Genomic DNA, 24,883 nt, shown 5'->3' with positions numbered 1-24,883 from the left:
GGCCCTATACGTATTATGTCATGTTTGTGAACATATCACAGCCAAACCAGGACACATTTTTGCCGGAATATAAACAGGTCTACATGTACATAATAGTTATAGGTTCTACTGCAGATGTCAAATATTAAAAATTGTCTTTGGGATACAGTCCAGCACCAGTTTTCCAGCAGCATCTTGTTCATTGCCGGTTCCAGAAAGACATGTCATCAAAATATTCAACGGTGTTCCTTGTGATTGTGTTCATCTTAGCATGTGCAGTACTTCCGTGTGTTGTTTGCCTACCAAGGTATGTATGTTCTAAAGGCCTTAATTTCACGGTGGAAATTGTTACATAAAAATTGTATTCATTTGGTATAATATATATCTAAGAAGCCTACATTGTATTATGTTACAGTGTTTATGTATCTATTAATCTTAAAATTGGCCATATTGTGACTAAAAATCAAGTAAGTTGTTGATGATTCAGATTTTATTTTACCAAAGGTGTATGTGGTCATTGGCGTAGGCCTACTAAATACGTCCATGGTGTAGTCAAATACAAAACAAAACACAAACTTATGTTGAATAGTATGTTGGTGTTGGGGGAAGTGGGGCAAATTGGTCCATCTACGTGGCAAAATGAGACGCCAGATTTTACCCGGCCATGACTAATCCCGGGGGGGGGTTCTTCCTGGTTGAAGGTATACGGGGATGTGCCACGGTTTTGGGGTACCTTTTCAGCGATTTTGGTATATCGATGGGTGGGTTTTCAGTGGATACCAATGCGCCCAATTGGGCGCATTTGGGCAAAAATGCCATTAAAGCGCCCAATTATGGCAAATTTGGGTGCTTTTTGGGTGCTTTTTCTTGAAAATTGGTATACTGATGGGTAGCAAAACAGCAAAAAGTAGGTATAGAGAAAGCCAGCATCCGAAAGTCTGCGTGGCACACCCCCGTACAAAATTTTTCGAAGAACCCCCCCCGGGTGACTAATACCCGACAAGTGACCACTACAAAACAAAATGTATATCACCAACCACTGTGATCACCAACAGGGCCGTAGCAAGGTTGTAAAATGTGGGGCGGCCATGACAAATGTGGAGCGGCCAAAATACAAATATATGACCAAATTGAAATAAAGATATAAAGAAAAACATAACAATTAATTTTATTAAGGCGTCCCATTTTACCCCATGCGAAATTGTTGCTGTAAAGAATAGGACCCAGCGGGGTAAGATGGGACAGCTGGGTAAAATGGGACGCCATTGATTTACTATGGGATTTTTGTCGGGGCAAGATGGGACAGTGCGAGTTAGCACACAGTAAATCAATGGCGTCCCATTTTACCACAATTTGGCACATTTCTAAAAGAAAACTTTTCCTATAATTTTCGAAGAAAAAAGTAACAATTTTTGTCTTATTTAACTGAAAAAGTTGCTTTAGAAGTTACTTTTTAATTTTTAGAAACACTAATCCGAGACATTCAGATATTTAGCCGTAAGTCACGACCTCTGCTTACACACTAATGAAAAAAAGGAATATTTATTTTGATGTTTAACTTATTTAAACATCAAATTATTCCTTTAAGGTAATACATTATTTTAAAGTGTTGCGATTTGGTAGTTCACAACATCTTGCGAATGTTAGTGAGCTTTGGCAAAAATTGCATTGCTCATTTCCTTGCGAGCGTGTAGAAGAATTCAAATATCACAGAAATACTTGTGTAGGTCCTGTGGTTCTTGAGTTATGTTGTAAAGAGAGCCGAAACAACAACACTTTTGTAAAATGTACATAACTCATTAACAACAATAAGTTAAGCAAGTTTTCAAAGTATATGATTTGAAGAATGAACTTTTGCAAAATAGCAAAGTGTTATTTTTCAATAATATATTGATACAGACAATAAAAATCGATTTTATTGGCTGCTTCGACCAACAATACCGCATCTACCCTTAAGGCTTACGGCCCTCAGAAGTTCCTGTTTAATGCAGAATGGTATAGGGCCTACTTTTAATTGGTTGGAAATACAGACTTGACATTTGGTATGAAATATTTTACATTTATAGGCCTATGGTGCTCATGACATGTAGCGAACTGGCCTAAAATGGCGGATAAACTTACGGTACAAAACAACTGCGCGGGCTCTTGGTTGTCCAATGAACTCACGATGTTTCTTTGTGTACAGTACCGTAAGTTTATAACATTTGACCCCAGGGGGCCATTCAAACTTTATGAGCGCGTACCACTTAGAGCCATATTTTGTCCTCCCACTTTCCAAACTGGTAGATTACACGTGCGTTTCAGTTCTCGCGAACACTTATGGTATTTAGGTTCAGTAAATATCACCTCAAACCTCAATAGGCCTAAATTTGATAATATCAGAATAACGTTGCTCAAATTCAGAAATTTTACCCCTACAAAAATCAAATTCAGTCTCCTTAAATCCACCATTTTAGGCTAATTCACTACATTATGGTCTCCATAATGTAAACTAATGGAAAGCACATTTTCTGTCAAACAATTACTTTACACCATCTCCCGACACACCCCAATTAATATTTGTCCCATGCGGTTTATGCAGATCCCTTCCAGACCAGTCTTGGAAATTTGCGAAAAAATATTCCATACTAAATAGACATTATATCAAAGATCTTTTGTTGCAAAAATGGGCAAAATGTGACTATTTTAAGGTCATATTATCATATGTAAGGGGGCACTACTTGTGCCCCCCCCCCGAGACCGACCGGGGGGGGCAATTTTTAGCACGCCGTTTGGAAATTTTACTCCAGGGGCTCATAATTACAAAAAGTCCAACATAATTAGAGACGTCGTTACTTACGTTTTTTCTTTTTATTTCAGAGTTATTGAATGTGACTCTCTAGAGGAAATTCCGCAAATTGACAGAGTTACCCGAAAGAGTCGAACAATTTTTACCGTATGGAGAAGTACAGGTGCGTATCAAATTGGTAAATGAGTAGGCCTACTGATATTCTCAAATACATGTACCAACGGCTTCAATTTCACTTTAAGAGCCGGATATGCACGTTTGGACACTCATGAGAGCACATCAGACATATCGAATTGCATTCTGAATACGAAGAATGTCCTTCTGATATCAAATAATTTAGATTTTTTTTAAATTCGCGATATAATACGCATTTTATGGCAAATGATTAAAAAATTGATATTTTTGATATTTAAAGGCCCTTTCAGTGATTTCACAGGAACATTAAAAAAAATGGAAATTTGTCAGAGTTGCTTAGAAATAAAGAATAAGTCTACAGAATTTCATTAAACCACTTTTCCCCTGAATACATCGACAAATTAGTCAAAAAAACAGAAGTTTTAGAAAGGTTTTCTACTTCAACTCTGAGAAAATCGAGATTTTCGTACAGTGCGCCACCAATCGACTGGAAAAACTTCCTAGTCCAGTGTTTCTAACACGGGGAAGTAGAGTCTAAATTGATTTAAAACAGACGCTTTTAAGCTACAATTTTGTAGTAGAAAACAAAATAAGCAATTAAAGATCACCGAGGCAAACTAACGGTCAATTCAAATATGAAAAACAGTTAAAATTGTGTATTTTGTTTAAAATAGTAGCTACTGATGTAATAAGTAGTAGAAACAATACGCAACGCGTGTTGGTACGTGGAGAGTGAGCTTCTTTCGATCTCGAGTCGGACTTTTTGTACTGTCAGTATCCATTACAACAAGTAAATGGACATCCTTCAATGCAAAACACATTGTCAATAACACGCCGTATTTCATGCATAGCTTGGTATGGGCTAAATGCATGTACCCCGTTTTTGAGAATCTCCTGTTCCCAACAGAAACAAATTTTTGATAAAGTAACTGTTTCCTATGTAAATTCAATATTTCCTCTAACCATCAATACCAAACATGTATTCTTTTGTGAAAAAAATATGCATGTACCCATTGCTTCGAAACCTATAACTTTTACAACTCGCCACCCTCTGTTCCGGTCAAGTTCCATTGAAAACACATGCTATGAGAACTACCCATCGATGAAGCAAGACCTCAGCGGCCAGAGTCGATTTATGTGTCACTCATGTACTCTATAGTCATAGTAACACGCCCAATAGTTCCTGTCGACCCTAAAGCACATTCGAGCCAAATATCAAGGCATTCGACATATTTTTACCATAGGTACCTGTCCAATATTCATAGGCATCTTTCGATCTCAAACATTCCATCAAATAACATGCTAATGACCCACCGTGCAGGGCGTGATAGTTACGTTATGAATGGCATGACGTCATTATATACACAATGGGATCTGGGTGAACGCATTTTCAATTGGGGTTTCTTTTATATCGCTTTTCGTGCCATTTTAATGGTACTATAATATTCACTGATAGTTTAAAGCAATTTGTTCCTGGTTTTTATTCTCTTTTTCCGTGCATCGTGACTTACTTTAGGACTAATGAATTATTATCAGTATTCCAAAATTAGGTTTTAAAATTTGGGAAATATTACGTTGAAATAAAATCTGTGAATATAAACTAAATAAAATATTCATTTACTGTAAATACACGATACAATGTTATTTGGCCGGACTTGATGTTTTATACCGGGGTTTTATAGGCCTAGTTTTTGTATTTTGGAAATGCTGTTTATTGGTTTTCTTTTCCGTAGGCCTTTACAATTTACGAACAGATATTAAAGAAGAAAAATATTCCATTTATTTGCGTTTTTGCAATAACATGCGGGGGACGAGGGCATCACGAATTACATCACCCCTCCCCAAATAATGATTGTAGTTTCTCCTCATTTGCTTGTGCGTTGCCACAGCAGTCTGATAGATGTGCATGCGCTTTGCGATCCTCTCTATCTCATTTACATACGAAATTGATTACTCGCATGGGGTCACATCAGGTCAATGCGTGATAGCTCAACCAACAACTGTTGTTTATTCATTACTACTGAAACAGCAGTGCACTATGATTGGCTATATGTAAATTAAGCATTGGGGTATCAGCTAATTATAGTTTGTCCTCTTGCCCATGTTAACTTGTTGTAATGCAAAAGTCCAGAATCATGCAAATGCTTTATTTTGTCTAAAATACACGGCTTTCGACCGAACCACTAGCAGGCTATGTTAGCACATCTATGCCAATTACAAAGGTACCAAAATCTGAATTTTGATGATTTTTACGATCGTCCGGATGAGCAAATCACTGAATGGGCCTTTAACAGAACTGGAAGTAAACTTTCTAAATCTAATGGTATCGGGAATGATATGTATACTTGAAGTGTGTGAAGCTGGGAGGAAAAGCCGTCCATCTTTTGAAAATTTTGACCTTTCGTATTGAAGATATACATCCCCCAAACACCTAAAATATAGGGGAAAATGTATATCTTAAATATGAAAGCTTTTCCTCCCAGCTACTTTAAGGGCTGGGGTATGAACGTTTGGACAGTATTTATTTTGGGACATTAGAGCACATCAGACATATCGAATTGCATTCTGAATATGAAGAATGTCATTCTGATATCAAATAATTTGATTTTTGAAATTCGCAATTTAATACACATTTTATGGCAAATCATTAAAATTGATATTTTTGATATTTAACAGTACTTGAAGTAAACTTTATAAATCTGATGATTTATACTTAAAGTGTATGTAGGTGGGATGAAAAGCGACGATCAATTGAAAATGTTGACCTTTCGTATTGAAGATATGGATTTTTTTCCCAAAACACCAAAAAAAATTAGGTCTTTTGGGAAAAAAATCCATATCTTCAATATGAAAGGTTAAAATTTTCAATTGACCGTCGGCTTTTCCTCCCTGCTACATACACTTTAAGAATATGTCATTAGATTTATATAATTTACTTCGAGGACTGTTATATATCAAAATTTGAAAAATATCAAATTTTTATAATTTGTCATAAAATTTGTATTATATTGTGATTTTCAAAAATGAAAATTATTTGATATCAGAAAGACATGCTTCGTATTCAGAATGCAATTCGATAGGTCTGAGGTGCTCTCATGTCCCAAAAAACTCTGTCGAAACGCAATAAACGCTCATTTTAGATCCCTTAAGGTTATTAATTATTTTAAACTGTTGTGATTTGGTAGTTCACAGCATCTTACGAATGGTAGTGAGCTTTGGCAAAAACTGCATTGCTCAATTCATAGCGAGTGTGTAGAAGAATTAAAATATCACAGATACACTTTTATAGGTGCTGCGGTTCTTGAGTTACGTTGTAAAGAGGGCTGAAACAACAACACTTTTGTAAAACGTACATAACTCATTAACAACAATAAATTAAGCAAGTTTGCAAAGTATACGATTTGTAGAATGAACTTTTGCAAAACATCAAGGTGTTATTTTTCAATAATATATTGATCTAGATAATGAAAATCGATTTTTAGGTTGCTTCGACCAACAATACCTCGTCTACCCTTAAGCACATATCATTGGATTTATAAAGTTTACTTTGAGGACTGTTAAATATCAAAAATATAAACAAATATCTATTTTTAATAATTTGCCATAAAATTTATATTATAGGCTATCGCGAATTTTTAAAAAAATCAACATTATTTGATTATATCATCAGGATATTCTTCGTATTCATAATGCAATTTGGTGTGTCTGATATGCTTTCAAGTCCCACCAAATATTGTGCGCTCCACTTGCCAATGTTACCATGGTTACTGGAAAAAGCTTGGAAGTGCAGCTAAACGAATGAAAAATCGCGGAATTGTCTAATAAGTCTCTCAAATTGAGGATATTTTAAATATTTTTCTGAAATAATTTTCCGGAAATCTGAACTCCTCTATGTGGGTGTGTGCATCTTTTTTTGGGATAGCCTAATAAAAGTCAAATTTTCATATTTGACAATGTTAATTTTTTTGGAAATAACGGCCAAAAAAAAAATGCGTTTTTTTTTTTATCCATTTGCTCTATCACTCAAAGGCCTTTATGGGTGCACACCAGTAAATTTAATTTCTGTGCAAACAGGGTCCAGGAAAACGTCATTTTTTTTATTCCAGAGTGACTCAGTTCTTCAAAACTTACCCCTTTTGCAAGTAGAAGGTCAAATGAAGTCATCTATTGTAGAAATTATATACGGAGTCCAGCATTTTTTCCCAGAAAAATGCCGACTAGATTACCCTATAGCCCATAGGCCTACAGCTTACACCACCTCACGAATAGCTTGGTGTTTCTGAAATGTAACACATTTTGAAAGTTTAGCCAAATCGTTATAAAAAGTCGGATCCTGCTCATTTTTCACAGACAATCTATTTCACAGGCCTATGAGGATTAAATATGAACGAGTGCCTAATAGTATTAAGCCTTTTCTAATGTATTAAATTAAGTTGAAACACTGATTTCTCCCAGGGTGTAGGAGACTTGTATTTACTGGGGTGCATTCTTATTAGTTTAAAACACTGATTTTTTTTCCCAGGGTGTAAGAGACTTGTTTTTACTGGTGTGCATTCTTATTAGTTTTAAACACTGGTTTTTTTCTCCCAGGGTGTAGGAGACTTGTATTTACTGGTGTGCATTCTTATTAGTCTCTTATTTTTCAAAAATTTGAATAGCAACTTTCATTTCCCACTGATGTTGAATAGCAAAGCCATTCTATTTGAAGCAATTTTAATAGAACTAGAAATTAATGTTCCAGACTGTTTTGTATGCCAGGTGTGTGCGGGAAAACTTCAATCGCTTCAATCAAGCCTCACTTGTTACACCCCCCCCCCGTACACTCCCGGGATGCTTTACCTTAACAATTTACTCATTGATATGTGTCACAAATTGTTATATTTAGTCTGGCTTTCAAGCCCTGCGGGGCTCTTTTATACTGGAACCATATTAGTTGCAAGTCTTGCGGTGAGTTGCGTTACCCTAATATTGCAGTCTCTTCCCAAAATAGGCCTACTGCATTGCAGTATCGCAATGAAGTTAAAATTGTTATCGAGATATCGGTACATTGTAACTTCGCAACGCAGATGCAGCGATGCATGAACGGACCTTAACACCTGTAGACCTACCTACCTCATAATATTGAAGTGCCCTACCCGGGTGGTGCGATATGTCATTTTACTCTTTCAGAAGAAAGGCCAACAGCTCCAGATAACACGTGTCTCTGTCTGAATTCTGTTATTAACAACAAATGGGAAGTAACGGGATTTCAATTCAGCATTGGACCCTGTGAATACGATAATAACCAACAGCTTTGTTCGATTGACCAACCCGTATGGAAATGTGATTGTCCATTCCAAACGTAAGTATGACTATAAATTACACTGCAAAATTAGCAAAGCAACACTTAATAAACACTTGAACACTTAATAAACACTTGTTTGTACTTAATAAACACTTGTTTGTATAGTTAAGGTATAGGATGTTCATTTACATCCATTATGTATAAACACTAAAATGACACTAAAACACGTAAAATATGAGATGTTTATGTTTTCAACACAAGATAGTGTTAAAAAGCACACTTAACACTATCTTGTGTTAAAAACATAAACATCTTCTATTTTTACGTGTTTTAGTGATATGTTGGTGTTTATAAATTAACACCTTTATACCTTCTCTGAACGAACAAAATGTTCTGTGTTTATTAAGTGCTGCTTTGCTGTTTTGCAGTGTAGTTTCTCAGCAGACAAAATTTGTAGTTGCTCTTATATAAAGCTCATCAGGATGACGGTTGAAACCCCGGGGGTGGGGGGCACTCCAACTTTGGAAGTGACGCGTATGTAGGGCTGTGAAGACCCCATTTTTCAGCATCGCTGTCGCCCAAAGACCCCATATTTTTTTACGAACACATGCTCTGTCACCCGAAGACCCCCTATTTTTCCATTTGATCTGTCACCCAAAGACCCTTACAAGTTCAATTTGAACAGCAACTTTCATTTATCGCTGATTTTGTTACTAATTTTGAAAAAAAATAAAGAAATTTGAAGCCATTTAGAACTAGAAATTCGATTTCCAGCCCTACACCTATAGGGGAGAGCGGGGAGTGTTCGCCATATTGTTTTCTGACCAGCCTAGCGATGTCAATTGTAAGGTTAGGGATGACCTGATTAGCCCATGTGAAAGCCCTATGTCTTATTCTTAGCTATATACGACCACAATTCCAGAACTATAGGCCTTACAATAGCAACAGGATAGAGCAAACAAAAAAGTTTTGCAAAGTGGCGAACTTGCCCCATATTGGGGCAGGTTCGCCCATATGGTGGGGTAAGTTCACCCTAATCACAAAAAAAAAGGTTTAAACATTGCGTAAAAATAACATATTCAATGCAAACATTTTGCAAGAGTATACAGGGCATTTATTCTCTTCTGGGGAATCACTAAATTTGTGCAGGGTTCGGGTCAGGATAAAATGTATAAGGGTCCAAAGTGAGCTTAAACGTATCATGTTTACAACTTCACGGGGATTATGGATTAGGACATAAACGGTGGTATGAGTAATACTGATACCACATAACTTTAAAAACATGCTTTTCAGTAGTTTTACATTGTTTAATGGTATAATTATCAATATTTTGCATAATACGCTGATGGGGCAGGTCCGCCGCGCCCTGCAGTTTGGGGTAAGTCCGTCCGGGAAGAACAAGGGCGAACAAGCCCCATCCTCAAAAGGGTGAACGTGCCCTTGTGCTCATTTTGTATTTTCTTCAGGGTATGCAAAATACAAATCGAATAAGGAGTTTAACTGCATTAAATCTTTAACAAATTACAAATCCCATATGTTCCAAATACAGATTTCCATTAAAACCATCTGTATTTATGTATCAATGATAATACAACATTATTAATGCAAGAAAAATTACGTTTTGGTGTAATTTTTTTGTTTTGGCTGCAGTTCGATGAACACGTCCCTATATGTCGCGTAGCTAATATGAGAAGTTTATAATGACCTATGTCACCTAATTTTGCCATCACCAAATTCCCCGATAGCCGTAGTGCTGAGAAACAACGGGTGGGCGAACCTGCCCCTAGGGCGAACACTCCCGCTCTCCCTATCCATTTCAAATTGAAGTGCCCCCCGGGGTTGAAACTCATATTTTGCGCTCAAAATTGGGGTATTTTTGTAGTAGGTCAGAGCCTAGCTAATTAATTCCAATTTTTGACCTTCAGGGTCGACATCGCCGATTGGATTTTCACGCGAGTGTGACAATAATTATGTTGCAAACAGCTCTGCGAAGGGCCGGTGCGAATAGTCTGTGTTACAGACCGTGTACCTATATTATCCATAGGGAGAGAAACTACTGGGAACCACACACTCTCGGAAACCACTCGCCGCGAGCCGCTTCGCTACGCGGCTCGAATTCGCCGCTCACAACCCCCCCCCCCCCTTGATCGCGAGTCCGATACTATCGCGAGTCAGTCTTTGACAAAGACTAGGTGCGAAGGATTCGGTGTGATCAATAGAATTTTCCACATTTTCCCATTATGCACTGCGTATTTTGACCTCAGCCCAGCAAACGCTGGAGGCGCATCGTATTGTGAATCGATCGAAAGTTCCCAACGGTGGTAATTTTTACGGGGATCAATTTAATTAGCAACATCTGTATATTAAATTCAAACTTTTACTCTCCCCATGGGGCATTTAAAATTGGGCACATGAATCACGAGAGTACTCCGTCCCTCGGAAGGGACGTTAAATAGCTAGGCGTGTACAGATCTATACACCAGTTATATTCACCCCTGTAACAAAGAAAAATATGTTCAAATCAAAACCACAAGCCAATACATCTAAGACCTCATTTGTTGCCCGGATTTGTTGAAATGGTGATAGGCGTAAATGACCAAATTAATTTTATATTGGTGTAGGCCTACATCCGTAGCAAAAAGGTGCACTTGTCGGTTGCTACACGTGTCTCATTTTACAAATAGCTAGGAATGAATACCAGACTTTTAATATCTTAAGTGGAGGTTACATCAAATCATCTCCAATGAGCTACAATGGACCTCACTAGAAGAGCGGCGTAAAACATCTAGCCTCCTCCTCTTGTACAAGATCAAGCACAGCATTGTGGCAGTAAATCCAGCCTGTTACCTCACTCCAATGGCTCCATCCATCACAAGGTCTTACCATCCCGACAAATTCCAACGTATTCCAGCACGTATCCAGTTGTATCGCTACTCCTTCTTCCCACGTACAGTGGTGTGGTGGAATACCCTTCCAGCGAGCACCTTGTCATCACCATCTTATGAGGTGTTCAGGGGAGCAGTAGCTGCAGCCAACCCATAATTTCCCATGGTCTGTTTACTCGCACATATGTAATTTTCTGCACTGATGGCACCTTCACCGCACATGTACAACTTTATTCCTTGGCGGGAAATCCAAGCTGATGGACTATGCCAAGTATTGCAGTAGAAGAAGTAGAAGTCTCCAAGTCACATGGTTCAGGAAAACAGAGAACAGCGGATAGGTGTGCGCCGTTCGGCAGCAACCTAGTTGATGCGATCTGATTGTGATGATTCACCATTGCAGCGAAATTACAGCGCTTTGAGTCCTCTAAGATCTGGAGAAAGGCGCTTTATAAAACCAAAATTTATTTATTATTATTATTTGGGGATGATTTAAGTGACCTCCGCTTCAGATAAAGTCTGGTACTTATTCCTAGCTATTATGTAAAATGAGACACATGTAACAGCCGACAAGTGCATCGTTTTGATATGGATGTATGGGCCATTTTAGCCTAAATTGATGTGAAATGCCTTTCTCTCCTGTCTTGCAGATTTTCTGGAGTGTGTGAATGCTATTTTTGGGTGAAAATCGCTGTAAAGTTGAAACAGTTTGTAAGTTTGTTTGCTTTTTCACAAAATACATGAGTTTTTGGACTTAACACGGTTTATATGCTAGTCTCAGATTGATCACGCTGACATTCTAAGCTCAAATTATTTTTTTAATTTTTTAGCCCAAATATTTCTCATGATATTGATATACATATGAATTGTAATATCACAATTTACTAATATAAAAAAAAAAAGAAGCGGCTGATTTTATCCATATGTTTAAAATCCATTAAAGTTGTAATACTTCATTCAGAGGTTTTTTTTCTGTGAACAACAACAGCATACGTTCTGTGCATTGAGAATGTTTATAGTCCTTTCTCGCAAAGCAGGCACAGTCATTTCATGACGTCAACTTTTTTCTAGATCAAATCTGTCTCGTTCGAAAGAACTCATCGCTTAAGTTGGTTTTTGCGGAATATCAATTTTAAACGTCCTATTTTCTCAAAAAAGAGTCATTTTTATTGTCCTCATAATATTAGCTTGTCAATGATATGATGTTGTCCGAGCAATATATATGACCTTTAAGGGACTTATGCACAATTTTAATTTTTTTTGTACTTTCGCTAGGATCACTGAATGGGACTTAAAGGATGTCTCCGGCAATCACGCCGAAATTGTTTAGTGCAATGACGTCATGGTTATTTGTGCTCAATTGTTGCCAGCCTTCATTGTATTACTGGGACGTCATTGCACTGGACAATTTCGGCGCCCGGGAATTTTGAATATCGCGCGTTGAGAGACGGCTGTTTTTATTCGTTTTTATGGTCAATATGAGTTTGTTTCAAATGAAACCACGCGATTTATGATTGATAATTAATTTTCTAATATATAAGGCATAATGTTGTGATTGCCGGAGACATCCTCTAAAGGCACATTCACAGGATTTTGCGGGGTTGTCAACTGATTTTTTAAAAGTTCAAAATCTGGGAATGTCCCTTAAAATCCGAGGATGTTATCAATTTGTTCAGCAGTCAATAATATTACGGGTACACTTTTTTCACATTGATTCTGTATTTTTTCCATTTATAGGGCCGATTTATAATTTTGCCATCAGACAAAACGTCACTGACGACAACAGCGTGTGCTTCCCTCTATGTGAGGAGCACTTTTTAATAAACGGCCGCGGCCTTGCTTGTCCTCGTGAATTCGACACTGGAAGGTGCGTTGCTTCGACTTGGACATATTGCGTTTGCGAATTTCTGAGGGAGCCATACCCTGGTGCATGCAAATGTGATGTTGAAGAAGAACCAGCTGATGGACTACCATCCTGTTTCAGGAACCAACACTGACACTGGAAAAATGTTTTCAAAGGTACGGGCCTAGTATAATAAAATTCCAAATTATGAAATCGTTTATCATTTTCTGCGATTCCTTTTATCAGATGCCGGGATCCGATGAAGGCGCCAGATTAATCCGCCTCCCTTTTACGCAACTATAACTACCAATCACCTGCAACTCAACGGTTCAAGTAAACGGAAGCTAAATGAAGGGAATTAACCAATTTCAATTTAGCAGCTTGCAGTCTAACTTTCAGCAACACATTTTCAATTCTATTTTATAACTAATATTTATTAAAATTAGCATAAAATATATTAGGGAGTAATAGCCTCCTATACTCAAGATTCTGAATGCATTGAATTGTGCCATGTCGTTGAAGGGTTCTCTCTTTTTTTGTCTGTTTTCCTCTATGGTATATAGGATTAGGCCTAGTGATATAAAAAGAGTGATATTTTGAACGGATCGGAAACCTTTCTCTGCTTACCTGATACAATGTAGTTTTTTGTGTATACCATACGTTATGTCTTCTTATTCATAGCCAGTGCCGCCGACAAGTGGGGGGGTAACCAGGGCGTTACCCTGGGGCCCGGGGTCCTAGGGGCCCGTAAAAGTGAAGAAAAGATACTTTACTATGGGGCAGTAAAAGCAAAGAAAGCGGACATCAGGGGCCCGTAAAAGGTTCAGAATAGATACCTTGCAATTAAGACACATTTTCTTTGCTTTACTATACGGGCCGACAAAGGTCTTTTTTCTTAGGCCTAAGGTATCTCTTCTTTGCTTTTTACGGGCCCTCCGAGGTCTCTTTTTTATGGGTCCATTAAGGTATATATCTTTTCTTTGCTTATTAAGCTTTTTTACATACTCACTAAGGTCTCTTTTCTTTCCTTTACGGGCCTATGGTATCTTTTCTTTGATTTTTACGGGCCTGTTTATAAGGTCTGTTTTCTTTGCTCTTTTGTTTGTTTGTTTGTTTACCCAGGTTGGTCCGTGAGGAACACATGCTAATCCATGGAAAACCATGGACCGTTCCAAGCTCATACAAATGCACAAGCCTGGATAGCCAGTGTAGGCTAATATATGCATGCTGGCCTAGATAGCTTTGATAAACAAAGCTATCTAGGCCAGCATGCATATAGGCCTATTAGCTTACGGCCCATAAAAACTAAACAAAAGTAACGGGCCCGTAAAAAACAAAGAAAAGAGACGTGCATGTTATAAAAAAATACAAGATAGCCTTTGAAGCACACACTCTAATAAATATTTCACTTGAATTTACTCTTTGCTTTTGCCAAAATGATCATCCTCGATACAATGAAATCGTCGAGAAATCAGGGGAGTGCAGCTTAATCGTGGGAACACAAATTGCAAATTTTCGCGCGCTTCTCGCGCATTGTGCTCTTTATCATTTACCTTAAAATTGGCAATTTTTCAGCGCTTCGCACGGAGTTTCTTTCAATATGTCCAATCTGGGAGCAAACGTCGCTAATTCGAATTACAAATTTTGCGCGCTTCACGCACATTTGTCCAATTCATCAGTTCATACTTGGATCATTTTAGCTTCAAATTGGCTTTAAATTGCAATTTTTTGCATTTTTGCGCGTGGAAGTCGTTCAGAGAAACTTAATCTAGGAGCAAAATGCCGTTCAAATTCTCGCTATTCGCAATAAGGGCGCCGCCAGCGGTTTGCGATGTAATCGTGATGTATCATGGGAAAGGTCGACATCAAGTCCGCGCAATACGAATATTACCATGCTATTACATAGGAACATGTGACAATATTTTTTAGTTTGTCAATATAACGGTATTACACGCAAATCGATAGAGAAAAATTAATTGTGCACATTTCAAATCATATTATTAAGTATTATTGAGTATCGATATTGTCACGTGTTCCTATGTAATAGCATGGTAATATTTGTATTGCGCGGACTTGGATGTCGACCTTTTCCCATGATACATCACGATTACATCCCATGATACATCACGATCATCGCAAACCGCTGGCGGCGCCCTTATTGCGAATAGCGAGAATTGCAAATTTGTGCGCACTTCGCAGGCATTTGTCTCCTTCAATGTTCATATTTGATTATTGGTAGCTAAACATGCTACTTTCGCTCCGCTGCAACATATGTTCAAGGATTTTACACCAACCTCCCCCCCCCATAAATTTATGCCACTGTTGCCCCCCCCCCCCCCACACACTTATGAAGTCCTGCACCGTCATCAATGATCAAAGGGGCCCGTGCGTTCACATTGCCCCCGGGCCCGTAATGGCTCTCGGCGGCACTGTTCATAGCATGTCATAACCGTTGTGGTACACATTTTGTTTGATTTTAGTGGCTCTTCAGGAGAAGATTCGTCAGAAGATTCAGCAGAAGATCCATCAGCAGGTTCGGGATCGCCTGAAAGCATTACCACGAGTAAGATTTTAAAGTTTAATACAAGAACACTAGCAAGGGCGTATAGTACAGGAATGTTTTTACGGGTGAAAATGTGTGCTCACGAAATGTATAAAATGCCATGACAACCTAGCACGATAATGCAGGGTGGAGGTCCCTCAGAATTGGGCAACAAATCAAACTGAAAGCCCAATTGGAGCCATTTGGTGGATCATTGCAGGCCTTGCCGTTTGAGGCGAGCGATCGCTCTCGCTCGCCACCGCTCGCCTAAACTCGATTTCTAGCGAGCGATTTTCCACTCGCCATAGACACTAAATATCACTCGCTGCAAATCTACCAAAATCAGCAATTGAACTCAGCCAATTCAGCATGTAATCGATTCTGTGCCCTCTCCAAGCGGAGAGTGTCAAATTTTAGCGCGCTTCGCGCGCATTTCAACATAAGTTCATACATACCGTTTTAAGACCAAAGCTGTACTTGATTATACCTAAATAAATGATATTTGTGGAAATTCGACCACTCGCCTAGCATCATGCTAGCGAGTGATTAACCACTCGCCTTTAAAATCTAGACGGCAAGGCCTGCATTGTTGCCATATTGTGTACAATTTCGGCTGGGAAAGTTGGAAAATAAAGGCAGGCTATATTGAAGCCATTTGGTGGACCATTACACGCTATTATCGTAATTATAAAAAATTAAAATTGTACGGGCATCCAAAACAGAAGCCAAAAGGTGGTCATTGTTTGTCTACAATACCCAGTCATGAAACAGGTAATGCAGTCGACTTGGTCTTAAGGGGGAATAATACCCTGATTTTCATCAGTACCCCTCTTCTTTTTTTTCTTGCAAATTTATGAAGTACATAAATATGTTCATCACCTCATGTCCTGAACTTATAAAATATCTACATACAAAGTGTTTTTAAACCATTTTAGTAAGTCATTTTAGCCCTATATATTTTTGTTTACTGTATCCTAGTAACTCAGATGTGTGTTTCATAACAAACCATAATTTATTCTATTGAACATATTCAAGTAGAGTACATGAATAGAATACATTAAATCCTTTGTTATACTCTCTCCCCCCGATCTATAGAAAATCTAGTGGTGCATGCAAAATATAACACTGAATAAATTAAATAAACACTTACACAATGGATGCATAGTCATTAGTCATTAGTCAATTTAATACTATAATGTGTTGTTAGGAGAAGAAAAGGCTATTAGGGTCACCGTATGTCAGGTTATAGGTCAATTGGTTCAGGTCAAATTTAAGCATCAATTTTGAATACACATGTGAGAGTCTGTGATATCATAATGAGGCATAATTTTGATATTCTGTCTTTAACTGGATATATATCGAGAAGTACAAGGTGGATATACTAATATACCTTGGGATGTAAGTGGTGAGTACAATTTCACAAATAAATATAAAATAGTTAACAAAATCACAAAAGTTAAGCTTACGGAAAACTACCCAATATGGTGATATAGGTGACAAGAATTACAATTTATTTCAACATTGCTGTAGACAGGTTGTGGTAACCTGTTCCCAATGGCTTAATTAAGTTTCAGTGAAATAATGTCGCAAGTTAAAAATACAAAATATAGCTCAACATTGAAAATAGAAGCATTTTAACCAGTTCCTTTTTGATAGTTGTGGAGCACCAAGTTCATGAAGTCATAAAAGAAATCAGGAACCACTTATTCCCATTTTACATATCAACTTTATTTCCCTAATGTGTTAGCAACACATATCCAAAATTTTAACGAAATCCGTTGATAGTAAGCTTTCCAAAATGAAGTGAATTTAAATCATCAGTGATGTACCTCCTTTTGGCTTCTACCTTTAAAAGCATGTAAGCTACGTTGATACCGATGCCACCAATAAAACGAGAAGATTTGCCCCTTCATTTTGCATACCACTTTGTCCATTTTTTTTGTAATTTCTTCACAAAATGCAAAAAATGCAAAAAAAATCAATGGGTGTAGTACCCTCTTAAAGTAATTCATGAACTTATAGAATATTTTCTGAGAATAACTTTGATTATTATTTTTTTAGCACCGGCTGGTAACGGGAATGCGGCTCAGTCAGGTCTTGACTTGCCCGTGTATGCAGGTATAGGAGGTGGAGCAGTGCTGATAGGTATCATCATAATTCTTCTTATAATTCTATGCTGCGTCCTGTCTAAGAATCGTCAACAGTAAGTGTGCCAGATGTGTATCAGATAATTAAAATCAACCTATAGAGGAGTTCTTAACCATTTTGAAAAATTTCTCAAACCATATGCAAATATTACAACTTTTATAGATATAATTCGAAGAGCATTTCCTTGCACTAAAAAGCAAAAGAAGTCAGAAAAAGAAAATACTGCAAATATAACAAAACACAATGTTTGCTTAAACAGAACAGGAAAGTGTCAAATTGCATGTTGTATTTGGCCAGCATTGTGACCAATGAACATGATGATGAAGAGAGAGTCCGTCGGGTGCATTAGTGACGGATGTCAAATCCGAAGTGCATTACATATATAATAGTGACGGATGTCGTTCGCAGATAGATTTATCAAGAAATTGACATCGGGAAAACGTTGAGGTGGTGAATTGTATTGGGCATAGATTTTAACAGTAAACATGGATTTTAATATAGATTTTAAACTTGCCATTAATGTTCATATGTCTATTAAAGTAGACATTTGAAAGTTATATTCAAAACGATAAAATGTTGTGAAATCGCACATCTTACATATGTAATAAATTGCAAAAGTTATTGTCACTATGAATTTCACATTTTTTTTTAAATCTCAACATCCGTCACTATGGATTTTACCGTATTGTGTAGCTTCGTCAATATGTAATGCACCCGATGTCGTCTGTTGGTGGTTTTCATCTGCGGAACTATTTTTCGAACTAGCAAAAATTATCTTCGTACCAGAGTCTTTTTTGAAGTGTTATGGTCATTAAAATGACCCAGGCCAAAATCACCTGCTTCCGAGTTCACGCAACAGCAAACACATGAACACACTGTTTATTATATACAATAAATTATTATTTATTAGTGCAGCATGGCTGTCAATCAAATAACAATACAGAATCATATTACACAGATGTCTTTTTACTACGATTACTTATATCTAAGCCAGCTGGTGATCTTGATCAGCTGAAGATCTGATGAGATTCCTTTGATGGTCTCAGTTCTTGATCCAAGATCCGGCAATATCCAAGATCCTGTCTACCCAAGATAAACCCCTCGTTTTTTGAAGTGTTATGATCACTAAAATGGCCCAGGCCAAAATGGTTTACCACAATCTCAGTCCCTAATTCCAAATGGTCTTCTATGTTGACCGTAAACTCTCTCGTGAGATCTCTTGAGCAAGCTTTCTGTCAGTTAACATAGTCAGATTAGTCCAGTAAAATACCACAGTTCGATGATGGAGATATTTCAGTCTGCCGCTTCTTTGAGTCGACAGCAGAATAGCACTATTACCTCTACTACCGCCATTTGCGTATTTTATTCTCTCCAACGCAAGAACCTCGAACCGAAGTTTGAAGACTTCAATTAGGGTAACCTTTGTACCACTACTGGCTAACATAAATTTCACAGAGTTCCCTCTTAGAACTTAATACCGCTTCTCAAGATCATTTCCCATATCAGGCTTTTAACTATTTATGGCATATTACAGCATTTAATCATCCCATATTATGGCACATTATATTCTTTCTTAAAATAGATCATTACATCACCCCAAGCCAATCAGACTCATTAATCAGTATACTTCATTTCTAAAAATAGCATATTACCTCAACACAAACCAATCACAATTATTTACCTGTGTATTGTGTTGTACTACCTATATCTCCAATGTGAAGATGTACAGTTTAGAGAAAACACAACTTTTTCGACGGTTTTAATGGAAGAGGGTGTGTTGCTAGGCCTGAGGCCACTATACAGACAGTGGTCTGGAAAGTGGAACTTCAGAGATCTACTCTATTGAGTTGCGTTTTTTAAAGTTCATGACGTTGTTTTAAATATAACCTTTACTGATTGTTCATTATTCTTTTTCAGGGACAAAAATGAGCCAACGACGAATGAAGGAGAGCGAAAAATGTCCGGACACGGTAAGTTCGATCTACTAAACTGGTTTGTAAAACCATTATCAGCTGTGGCTAATGGGTGTACGAAGGGAGCTCTAGCCCCAGCAAAATCAGTATTTAGTTGAGCCAATTTGTAGCAACTCAGCCCCTCTGTATTTTGGTCATTTGTTCGGTACCTGGATCCACCCTGTTAGGAACGTGTTCATCAGGATACAAGATAAAAGAAAATTTATATGCCTTTTTCATATTGCCACGGATCACTTGACTTCGTTTAGCCCTAATTTAATTAAATAGATTCGTAATGCTATGTTGACTACATTTTGTTACGAAATGTTTCACAAAGGATTTGTTATGTGTAAGGAAACAAAATAAATCATTACGTTTTATTATGGAGAGATTTGATCATGTCTCACCTCCATTTTCAACCAAATTGATGGTAATAACTCTTGTAGTAAGGGATCAACATTTAACCACAAATTGTTTCAGGCAAAACTCACTTCCTGGGAACTAAATATATTACATTTTTAAGTAACTCATTGACCCATTTGTGTTATATACTGCCTATAGCATATAATGATATCCTTGTGATCTGGTCAACTCATCGACAGAACTTCAGGAGGGAATTCAATATTTGATCAATTCTCTCCAGGTAGTGAAACGTAATGTGAAGATGATTTGTAATAAATTACATTGATTGAGTATAAAGCAGAATGTTATTCCACCACTTGTTGGGAATGCGTGTGAGGTTGCTCCCAAGAGTTAATCAACTATATTGCTTTTTCTAATAACAGCGTTCAGCACATCTTTCGTTTACAAAAAGGACAGTCAAGACGAAAGCATTGGTGTAGGACCTGATGGCTACGTCGACATGACCCAAACCGAGCAACCAGATAACGTATACACGGCACTGAAACCTCAAGTGCACGACAACAACCAGAATAGACAAGACGCTCCGATTGAAACCCCGATTAAACCTGTCTATGACAACAACCCGAATAGACAAGAACCGATTGAACCCTCGGATGAACCTCTATACGACAACCGAAATCAAAATGGGACTGTACAAAAGCAGGAAGACACACATGTTCCAAGCAATGCCCAGTCTAATGTCGAACTGAACGATGGTTATCTCCAAGAAAGTGACGACGCGGCTGACCCTGTGTATTTTCAACTTGAAAGAGCTGATTCTCTTAAAGAAAACGGGGATTACGCGAAAACTATTACGGATGGCGATAATAATGGAGAAGCAGATAATTATGGTTATCTGGATGTAAGTGAAATTAATGGACAGTATGATACTTTTCAACGTGGAAATGTGATCAGTCCTGCCAATAGTCAAGCTTCAGCACAGGTAAAATTGGAACCGACAATATCTGAGGACACTTATCAACATCTTAATTGACATAATTTTGATTTGATATGAGTTAGTCTTTTCCCCAGAGTAGACTTGGGAACAATATTAATTTTTGAGGACACCACTCAGCAAACACAAAATGTTTATTGAAAACGTTTAAATGTCGGGTTATGTATACCGTTTTATTAACATTCAAATCATATCTTCGAAATCTGTTAAATGCTCTACCATGTCTACTGCTGTACACGTAGGCATGATGCGATCCATATTTACCGGTCGTTCCGGGCTTTGTAACGGCCACGCTCTACATTTCACCTCTACGGCTCTACCATCCCCTTTTTAATTTGCAACATTCATAAATGCACTAAATTTTATATACTGGTATCAAAAACTTTTGGTAGAATTTATGGTATCAAATTAAAGCTAACAAGATGGCGCACACGATTGTTTCAAATTTCAATCAAATCCTCAAAACATATTTTGCATGTTTAGATTTATGCTGGGTTACATAAATGAGGACTTTATTTTTGTGTTGTGTTTATATCTAATATATGTCAAAACATCAAGTACTTATCGGATATCTGATATATGTTTCACTTGGTAAAGCAGGATAATATATTGTAACTTAGTGCTGCTGTATTTATATACTCACTGTCTAATGAAACTACCCTGCACACCAACGGTATTGTTACACTTCGAACTCAATAAGACAATCATGTCAAATGGTTCTACAAAATAGACAAATTAATTTTGTTCCACGTATTTCGATACATTATTTGTCACGATATGACTCAATTTCAATCAGTTAATGTCCAGCTGAACGATAAAATGTGGCTTTTCAATAATTGCAATATTTCCATATCCTAACTTGCTTAAATTATATTGAATTAAATACGGGGTCAAAATACGCAGAACCAATTTATCAATATTTGATTTCCTTATTGAGTTTAATATCTTCAAGAAATCGCGTCATCTAACATGTCTAACTCTGTGTGCAGTTCAGTATCGTTCATTGGTCTATATTGACCGTTTAATACTTTTGTTCCGTAATATAGTAAGCCAAATAATTAAGGTACCAGTTACGTTCACCCCATCTATATCCTAAACAAAGGCAGATATGTCATAATTGGAACCAACGGCCAATAGCTGCATTTTTTAGCGCGTATTTAAGACCTCATTCGTTGAAATTGTTCAAGAAATAAAGACACGACGATCCAAAAACCCAAGGAAGATGCAAATTTGCAAAGTTGCAGCTTGCCAAATTGTTCGCGAACAAGAGATCTAGCGTCGTGCTTTCATTGATTAGAACACAAAAGTGCAACTTTTTATTTCGTATCTTCATTAGGTTTTGGATCACCGTTTCTTTAATTCTCATTTAATTTGGACACATTTGTCTTTATTTAGGATATACAGGGGTGAACACAACTGGTACCTTAATTCTTTTGCTTACTGTATATTCGCCAGTATGCCGTAGTTACCAACACATTAACGGCTGTAAGTTTCTTTCCGCTTTCCCACGGTGTCAATGCTCCTAATGTATTTTTCTCTAGGGGATGCTCAAAACCACATTTGGTTGCTAATACTAAGTTTTGCTTTCGTTTTAACGTTTACGGACATCCTATCCCCTACTTATCTTTTAAGTATTTCATTTTGATAGTCAAACACCAATCAATAATCCTATTGTTGAAGTAGATAATAAGCTTCTACCTTAGATGGCTATAGAATTGTATTAGCTCTGGTCTTTGTTTGCTTTGGCTAAAACCTGTTCAAGTGGTTGGTTACCAGGCATTGTATTTTGTATAGGTATGTAACATAACCCCGCTTCTGGATATCGTTTGAAGTCAAATGATATACCATTTTAAAGCTTATGATGTATATTTTCTAAACACAAAATAAAATAAAATTGACCGGGGGGAATTTACGGCTCTTTCGCCGTGTACGGTCACATATAGCCAAAAGCAGTACATGACCCTGAGATTGGTCAACGAGGTACATAAGATAAGCTTGTGAGACAGTTTGGCTGCCAATAGGGCTATTACAGGGGATCTGCTTGTTCCTGGTAATATATAAGGGGCCAACGAGAAAATGTTATTGTAAAACAATTAAGCATGTGAAAATGTATTTTACAACTGCTTCACATATAGGGCAGTGGGTACCACTGTTGAAGGGTATGTATGCCTAACTACATGCAGAACTGTGTAAAATGTCTTGTATTGAGACATTTATTATGTTTGCGGGGAAATACCGAGAAAATGTTGTTCAACTAACCTTACCTGTGATGTTGCTATCAGGGGTTGATGATTTCCTGTTTATGTTCATTATCAATTTGAATCTTCCTTTAGCTGTATATTTTTTCCACCATGGTGGGATAATTCTGAATTGACACTTAATTTGGGTGTACTTTGTCTTGGGCCCAATCTCTATCATGGAAAGTTTGCTATATCTTTCTAAATATATGATTGTTTGTTCTAGATTTGGGTTTTAGCGTTTCATATTTGAAAGAACTAATGTTTAATTGCAACATTTCGAAACCACAAACCAAAATTGGGTGCTATGATGTACAAGATTGGGCTACGAGTATGCATTTTACCAAGTTAGCAATAGGTTATTGCTTCATTTTGCATATGCATGACTTTCTTTATTATACTCAAAATCGGATTTTATTATACATGTTATAAGGAAGTTGTTTACGTGCATTAGGCTCCTTCACAGCCGGTTTCTGTCGTGTATGTTTGCGAGTGAGCCACAAGCAGACTGGGTTGTGGCTTATAGTATGTCATTGGTGGTATTCGTGGTAACAACATTTCCAACGCGGTTAGTTGTGCATGTGCTACACACAAAAAATTACTAGCATTCCAAGTACTTGTCAATGTAAAATTATGAAACATGAATTTCATCCATGGTGTTGTCTTTTTAAAGACATTTCTTGTTAAACAATTAGCCTATGTAGTACATTTTGTATATATTTTCTTGGACTAGCCTAGTCTTTTAATGTCTGGGGTTATTTTCTGTCATTTTGAGAACAAATAAAAAATGGTTCAAACGTGCATTTAACATATTTATTCACCAATATTAAAAGGAATAGCCTAATCAGAAATTAATAGGGTTATTGTAACTGATGCATGCTTGAACCATATTTTGTACTTGCTCTAAAAATTACAAAAAAATGACTTGGGCAATTATCGTAGCAGAATGACGCAATGTATGTTCACCACAAGTCTAATTTTGTAGTTACGATATTGCAGTAATGTTAGGGATGTCTTCAAAACTCAACTACCGGTCAACCGCTGGCGTCCTGGCAGAGCCAGCGATTGTGTCTTGCTTATACTATTGTTCCGAAAACTATATCTATGATGTAATCCTAAAGTGTATAAAATTTTACGTTTTTAAAATTGTTTTATTTTTTTAACGTTTCCTCTTTCCTTGTTTATTGATTGTATATCACATTGTATGCGAGATTCATGGGGATTTTATTAAAGAAAAAGAAGCAGGACTTCTAATTATTTATTAGTGTATTCAGTTTGCTTACGTGCTCGACATTTCATGATGGGGAAGTACATTAAGTACATGTATTTTGTGATTAAGTAACCACAACTCTATAAAAGCAAGCCTATATGAAGACCTGAGCGCAAGAAGGCCGTAAGTCCACTTGGCCCCTCAACATGTATACACGAAAGTTACGTATAGTTTCTTTGGGTTTTATGATGTTTAATACATGTTCAAGGGTGAAAACATCATAAAAGGTTGTGAAAGATTTGGTTTGGCCCCTGAACATGTATAAAACATTACCAAACTATACGCATCTTGAGTGTATACATGTTGAGGGGCCAAGTGGACTTACGGTCTTCTTGCGCTCAGGTCTTTATATAACCATGATAACCCAAATTCTATAGCCGATAACCCTGTGGTCACGTTGTTATATTGCACAGATACTCCTGTCTAGGCCGAGGTACCGTAACGAATGCCACGTATTTGTAACCTA

The 24,883-nt window shown here is 37.3% G+C and overlaps 2 protein-coding genes across 2 annotated transcripts; both read left to right on the top strand.

The window, feature by feature from the left end:
- On the top strand, positions 1 to 13,081 carry LOC140142025 (uncharacterized). Its single transcript, XM_072163929.1, has 5 exons — positions 1 to 286; positions 2,839 to 2,930; positions 8,072 to 8,243; positions 11,719 to 11,779; positions 12,806 to 13,081. The coding sequence occupies exons 1-5, from the start codon at positions 201 to 203 to the stop codon at positions 12,887 to 12,889; spliced, it is 495 nt and encodes a 164-aa protein (XP_072020030.1). The 5' UTR covers positions 1 to 200; the 3' UTR covers positions 12,890 to 13,081.
- On the top strand, positions 13,010 to 22,708 carry LOC140142268 (uncharacterized). Its single transcript, XM_072164236.1, has 5 exons — positions 13,010 to 13,098; positions 15,392 to 15,474; positions 17,515 to 17,656; positions 19,519 to 19,571; positions 20,339 to 22,708. The coding sequence occupies exons 1-5, from the start codon at positions 13,010 to 13,012 to the stop codon at positions 20,947 to 20,949; spliced, it is 978 nt and encodes a 325-aa protein (XP_072020337.1). The 3' UTR covers positions 20,950 to 22,708.
- Positions 22,709 to 24,883: the final 2,175 nt, after the last annotated feature.

Source organism: Amphiura filiformis, chromosome 20, assembly GCF_039555335.1.
Source record: "Amphiura filiformis chromosome 20, Afil_fr2py, whole genome shotgun sequence".
Lineage (NCBI taxonomy): Eukaryota > Metazoa > Echinodermata > Ophiuroidea > Amphilepidida > Amphiuridae > Amphiura > Amphiura filiformis.
This window is presented reverse-complemented; position numbering and strand designations above follow the sequence as displayed.